This window comes from Hipposideros armiger, unplaced genomic scaffold, assembly GCF_001890085.2.
Source record: "Hipposideros armiger isolate ML-2016 unplaced genomic scaffold, ASM189008v1 scaffold_117, whole genome shotgun sequence".
NCBI classification, from domain to species: domain Eukaryota; kingdom Metazoa; phylum Chordata; class Mammalia; order Chiroptera; family Hipposideridae; genus Hipposideros; species Hipposideros armiger.
Window position 1 is genome coordinate 2,105,940 of NW_017731467.1, and position 7,104 is coordinate 2,113,043.

The 7,104-nt window shown below is 34.7% G+C and overlaps 1 protein-coding gene across 4 annotated transcripts in view; it reads left to right on the top strand.

Moving 5' to 3' along the window:
- The window catches only part of ZFR (zinc finger RNA binding protein), a 77,984-nt gene that overhangs the window by 14,552 nt on the left and 56,328 nt on the right, over positions 1-7,104 (top strand). For 2 of the 4 annotated variants that reach the window (XM_019647883.1, XM_019647881.1), the window contains exons 3-5: positions 2,870-2,893; positions 4,367-4,649; positions 6,455-6,599. In XM_019647883.1, coding sequence (XP_019503428.1) covers positions 2,870-2,893; positions 4,367-4,649; positions 6,455-6,599 — 452 coding nt within the window. The remainder of the gene's footprint in view (positions 1-2,869; positions 2,894-4,366; positions 4,650-6,454; positions 6,600-7,104) is intronic. The other 2 variants (XR_002124636.1, XM_019647882.1) reach the window with 1 other exon arrangement.

A 7,104-nucleotide genomic window follows, 5' to 3' on the forward strand; every position in this document is an offset into this window, starting at 1 on the left:
ATTGTAGTTTTATCAAAGGTAGACAGTATCTCAGTACTCTCTGCTTTAGGAAAAGAATCTTAAAATTCTTGTGACTTACTTTCCCTCTTTCTCCACCCCATCTCCAACTTAGTTACAGTTTTACCTGTGATAACATTTATATTATATTCTGTAATCATAGTTTACCTTCTGTAATTTAAGTTGATTCTAAAACTTTAAAGCAAAAATTTTATTATGACTATAAATAGTATTTACTGTGAGCCAAGTACTGTCCTATGATTGTAATTCCTAATTTGTTTCATTTTTACAACCCTGTACCACTTAGAAGAATCTTCCTAGGTTCAAATTAAAATGGATTTTTCCCTTTTTACACCCCACTAATTGCTCAGCTGGGTTGTCTTTTAAAACCAAGATGATGCCTTCTTTAAGCAGTTTTATATTTCTTGAAGACGTGCATTACCTTTTTTAAAAAAAAATCTTATTGGTGCCTTGATTATATTTTTAAGATTTTTCCAGGCTCCCAGTCTACTGTCTATTGTCCAGTCCTCTTTTCCTGAACACCTTGTTCCTGGAGGTTTCTGTCCTTTCTTCTATTTTAATCTATGCTCGTTGCCACTCTGGGCCTGCTGCACAGCTGCTGACCTGGCCCTTCATCTCTCTCCTGGGGTTGGATCCACTGTTTGCAGGATCCCATGATTTCTTTCTTGGTTTGTTTGTTTCCTTGTTTGTCTATATCTGTATGTCTTTCTATCTATATGAAATATGTATTCACATAGCATCCTAAGAAAAGATATATCGGAGGTAAACTTCTTCAGTCCCTGGATGTAAAAATATCTGTATTCTACCTTAATAGTTTAGCTGGGTACAGAATTCTACATTGATAATCGTTTTCCCTTGATTTTTGAAGACATTATCCTATTGTCTTCTAGCCACTAGTGTTATCAGTAAGATTCTGATTTTCATTTAGTTGTGTATAGGTGACCTGTTTTTCTTCTCTCTAGAAACTTGAAGGATCTTTTTTGTTGTTGTGAGGTGTTGTGAAATGCTGTATGTTTCTCCGGGTGGTTCTTTCATTCTGCTTTGCACTCTGTAGGCCCTTTGAATTTGAAAATTCAAACTCCCTCCCTTTTAGAGTGGAAATTTTATTTTAAAATTTTTCACCTTTTTTCTTTTCTCTCTAGAATTCTTTCTAGTTGAATATTGGACCTCTTAGATTTATCTTTTATAGTTTTCATATTGTTATCTTGTCTGTATCCTTCAACTTTATCTTCTAACTAGTATAAAATTCTTGTTTTATGGTTACACATTAGAGTTTTTAAAAATTCTTATCTGTTGCCTTGAAATATCCATTTCCTACAGGGTCATTCTTGTTTCTTTTCCATTTATAGTAGGCTTTCTTTAAATATGTGGTAATTTTTAGTTGGCTGTCTATTTTGGTAAGCAAGTGGAGAGCTATTAACCACCAGGGTTAGTCCAAGAATATAAAGTGTTTTTACTCTTTAATACTAACAATTCCCCAAGTAATTTTTTTCCTGTTTTTACTTCCAAGAGAAATACCCTTCCATTTTATGTCTGACTCTTCAAGTATTAACCTTTTTACCCATTTTTTATATGTTTGTTTCATGACTTATTATTTAGTTCTGATTTAAAACTGAGTCTGACTTAGTTTTATTCACAAAGGATATCTAAATAGAATCTTTTACTTTACTGGATACTTAGTAAATGAAAATCTCATATTCCATCATGTATTTTTATGGCACAAGATTTGGATTATTTACTTTAATGTCTTGCTTTATTTAAAAAAATAATATAAAGACAGTAAGTCTTACATTTTATGTAGGGTTATAATTTAACACCTTTTATTCTAATACCCACAACTAGGCAGAAGCCTTGATTTGAACTATTTCCACTTAGACAAATTTTACTCAAGTGAATTTGAACTTGATTTCACCTGAATTTTTAAAAATTAACTTATTTATTTAGACTTAGCTACAGGATATTTAATTGAATTGGTATAGTTCAGTCTGGTCATCTACGTCACATAAAAGTCAGTCTTTCTAAGGATATTTGAAATTGAAAGAGAATTTCCCAGATGGATCTGAGATAACAACCCAAAGAACCTTTATTCTGAACAACAAGCAGTCAGCTGCCCTAACCCTTGAGTCCGTGGGAATCGGGACTGGATCTTCATTCTTCATGATTCTTTTTGTGTGGGATATGGTTCCAGCCCAAATGATGGCCAGGGACCTGGCTTTACAGAGCAGGGTGAGGTTAGGCAACCCTAAGGATGTATATAGTAATTGCTAAATGTACTGACATTTATTTGATTTCTGGGAAGGGTGACTATAAAATGTATTGTTCATACTGAGACATGTCGGAAAGTAAAAGCTAGTACTGTTAATAATTACACTGGGACGTAAACCAGAGTAGGCGTAAACCACAGCATATGGTCATTCTTTCCTGAGTTATGTGGACTTCTAAGGATAAGAGGCAGTATAAGTTAAATTGTCTGCCTAGTTGACTTGTTAAAAACAAGTCTCACACAACTGATGTATTTATATTTTAAGTATAATTTTTTTCTCAGTTCTAGGAATTTTGAAGAAATACATTGGCATTTTTTTCTTAAGAATGTGGAATTATCTATAGACAAAGTCAATCCCAAGATAGTTTTCTTCCCATTGTTACAATTTAAACTTTCCTTTTCCAGTTTTATAATTGGCATATATGTAGGAAATGTAAGCTAATTTTAATATAAAAATATGGAAAATCTCATCCAAATAGAAATTATAAGAGCTGCTTTGGACCCTGTTCTAAGTTTTTGTTTTTTTGTTTTTGTTTTTCTTTTTCATATTGGGCTGAAATCTGCCACCCTTCCATCCATTGGTTCTAGTTCTGTTCTCTGGAGCAGCATGGAGTAAGTCTCTTCCATTGGAAGGCAGCTATCATATCTTCCCCAGTCACCTTTCCTACACTGAATGTCCCCAGGTCCTCCACTTTTTATTTGAAATAATACCCATATTTGTAAGCTTCATATTGATTCCCTTTAAATAATTCCTAATTTTCAGTGATTTTCATAATACAGTTAAAATGGTGGCCCCCAAATTTAATTCTGTGCCACATTTTATGGTATTGTGTACACCAGTGAAGAACACCCTGTATAATAAACCATGAATCATACACCCTAGTTTACCTAGTGCAGCTTCAGCTTATGTCAGATATTTTTTTTCTTAGCTATTCTGTCGGTTCATTTTAAAACTTAGAGTCAACTAAAACCTTTCAACTAAATAACTTTTGGAGGTCTCATTTTTTTCAGAAGGCATTTCTGTCTTAGTAATACAGCTTTAGCAAGTGTAATGGTGAGTGTATTACTCAGAGATGCTAGAACAACAAATACACATTCATATGCCAACATCTTTAGGCCTTGGTTTTATGTGACACAGGTCGTCAATTTAAAAATTAAAATAAACATTAACATCTTTAGCTGGAAATTCATTTGATTTACGTTTTTTGGAAAATATTTTTGCCTTTTTGAGGTTTGAATGGCTATGATTGCAGAGCATCTGACTTAGGTCTCTCTGCAACACGTGCTACATTTTTAAGAGAAAAATAAATGTATAATGAAATGCCTATAATCTGGAAATTTTATCTAAAATAGTAGCTATTCCATTGTAGGTTTTATACCTTAGAACAGGATTTCTCAACCTCAGCATTATTGACATTCTTTGGATAATTGTTTGTTGTGGGTAGCTGCCCTTTGCATTATAGGGTATGTAACAGCATCAACTGGCGTCTACCCACTAGATGCCAGTAGCACTCATCACCACCACCTTCTCTGCAGTTTGACGATCAAAAATATCTCCAGACATGGCTAAATATCCCCTGGGGTGGGGTGAGGGGCAGGATCTCCCCTAGTTGAGAACCACTGCCCTAAAGCATCAGAAATACTTTGTCAATTGGATACTAGTTTCTACCTTAAACGTTTTCCGTAATTGGAGTTAGAATACAATATTTTTCTTAACATCTTTTTGTACAGACTTTTAAAAAAACTGTAGAGCATAATAACTTTATGTACAACAAATATTTTTGTAAATTCAGAGTTTGATCAACTTTTTTTTCCTAATACTTCTTTTTTTCCCAGTTTGTTATCCTTGTTTTGTGATATGATCTATGATTTAAAGCAATATGTGTGACCATCTCATGTATTGAGATTAAGGAATGAAAATTATACAATAAATATGTTATTGATTAGGTTTATTAAGTTCAAATAAAATACTTGGTCTTTTGTAGTCCATGATTAAGTTACTTGAAAGGTGCTTTTTAAGTTGATTAAACTCCTAGATTTTAAAATTAAATTGTATTATGTTTATTCTTCTACTCCACAATATAGCCAGCAGCCAGCTTCGGGTGTAGCCTACTCTCATCCAACTACAGTTGCTAGCTACACTGTCCATCAGGCTCCAGTAGCTGCTCACACAGTTACTGCTGCCTATGCACCAGCAGCTGCCACAGTTGCAGTTGCCAGACCTGCTCCAGTAGCTGTTGCAGCAGCTGCAACAGCTGCTGCTTATGGAGGCTACCCTACTGCACACACAGCAACAGATTATGGTTATACCCAGAGGCAACAAGAAGCACCACCACCACCACCTCCAGCTACTACACAAAACTACCAGGTAAGAAAACTGTTAGTTTTCAATAGCCTTAACATACAGGCTTCAGTGTCTTCAATGTATCATATGATGTTCAAGCCAGTGCTTTTCAAACTTGGGTCTTCCAAAATATATCTGTAATGACAGAGAAAAGTAAGTGTGTATTTCTGAGTAATTTAGAGGCATAGTCCTTCTACTCCATTTTGTTTTCTTTAATGAAAAAAAACTTATGTTGTTGACTGGTTGAATATTTTAATTTTACCCCATGTTTTTGAGAAAAATTAAGATACAGGGAAAATACCCCTTGTTTGTACTGCGCCATTATTTGCTCACTTGAAACACAGCTTTGTCTTCTATTTTGAGAGCCATGAGCCTAAGTTATATAGGACAAATTATAGTGTCCTCCTGAAACTTAACAAGGCTGAGAATCCTGTTGCCGGTACATTCTTCCCCTCATGGTGTTCTTTCTTAGTATGGAACACAAATTGATCCTGCTGTTATTCATCTTGTTGCTTTTTGTTCAGCCTTATGGGGACATAAAGATCTAATTATCTTTATAGTATTGTGTTTATTGTACTAAATTATTACTTATTTAATTAAATTTGGTTCTAATTCCTTTAACCCGTTTTTTGTTTGTTTGCTTTTAGGATCTGTTTCTTAATATTATTTTATTTTATTTATTTATTTTTTTAGTTTCAGGTATATAGAACAATGCAATAATTATCCTTTTTACTCCTCACAAAGTAACAACCCCCCTCCCCCCTGGTTTTTAAATTTTGACCCTTCTGGACTTTAGCTAGTTTTTGCATATTCTTTCTGAAGTACAGGAATTTATTTGTTAAGTGAGAAACTGACATATGAATCTATTTCTTTTTATATTAATAGCAAATATATTAAGCAAATATATTAATATTTGCTATTATATTTGGCAAGTTACTAAACTTGGAATTTCTTTTGATGTGTGATTGTTTTCATTATGTCCATAGACATAAATTCCATTGTTTTTAGTAGGGTGCACGAACCCCATCATTTTCTAGGCTCTACCTACTTCTTCAGGCTTTCCACCTGCCTATCTCCCCACTCCTCACTTTATGCAGTGTCAGAATTGACCCAACTCACCTTGATCCTTACTGCTTTGGAGATTTATATATAGTATTCCTTCTCCCTGGAACCTCTGTTCCCTTTCCTCCATCTAGAACAGCGGTTCTCAACCTGTGGGTGTCGATCCCTTTGGGGGTCGAACGACCCTTTCACGGGGGTCGCCTAAGACCATCGGAAAACAAAAAGATACTTATATTACGATTCATAACAGTAGCAAAATTACAGTTATAGAGTAGCAACGAAAATAATTTTATGGTTGGGGGTCACCACAACATGAAGAACTGTATTAAGGGGTCGCAGCATTAGGAAGGTTGAGAACTGATCTAGAAGCTCCTACTCATCATTATGCTAATAGTAGTAGTAAATAAGGAAGGACGAAAAAGGTGGAACAATCACAAAGAACACATAGGTCTTCTTTAGTATGGGATCCATTTTTAAGGAATTTATTAATTTTTTAATAAATTTTTTTAAAGCATTATTTTAAAGTATTTTGGTGATTTTTCTGATTGTAAAAGTTAAACATTCTGCTTGAAATGGTTTTGACCTTATTTAATGAAGTCCAAAGTAAATCCCCTTTGTATTGATTTTGACTCTTATGTCTGGGTCTAGGTAAATATTTAGTTTTTTTGTTTTCTTTTATTACACTTCTATATAGGAAAGTTGTGTGTGTGCAGGATTTTTTTGCCTCTTCATTCATAGCAAGATTTTCTTTCATTCCCTTTCCTTAGGACTCGTACTCATATGTAAGATCCACAGCTCCTGCTGTAGCTTATGATAGTAAGCAGTACTATCAGCAACCAACAGCAACTGCTGCTGCTGTAGCTGCTGCTGCCCAGCCTCAGCCTTCTGTTGCTGAAACCTACTACCAGACAGGTGGGTCTTATTAATATACATAGTTTCATTGTAAATTATTGAATATATTATTTAGGATGTTTTTTACTGAAGGTATGCTTTTGAGTCCATTTAAACTTATTGAGTTTGTTATATTACCTTGAGAGCAGGTTCTAGCCATGTCCTTCTCTTCCTCTGCTAGAATGCTTTTGCGTGCCAAAAAGAAGGTCATGGAAGCAATTCATAATCATGCCCTGCTGTCCTAGAAATGTATTTCATTTCTGGTCTTCAGCTTACAGTTCTTTTCTTGCTGAAATGAGCTGTACAAAAGAAGTTGTGGTGATAACTTCTGGCCACCTTAGTATCTTTTCCAGAAATGCCCAGAACATATGGCTGACTACTTTATAGCCAGTGGAGACCATTTATGGGCCCATATTTTTTTTTTTTTTTAAAGATTTTATTGGGGAGTTGGGGACGGGGAACAGCCAAGTTGTTGTCCTTCAATCTTAGTTGTGGAGGGCGCAGCTAGCTCAGCTCCAAATCTAGT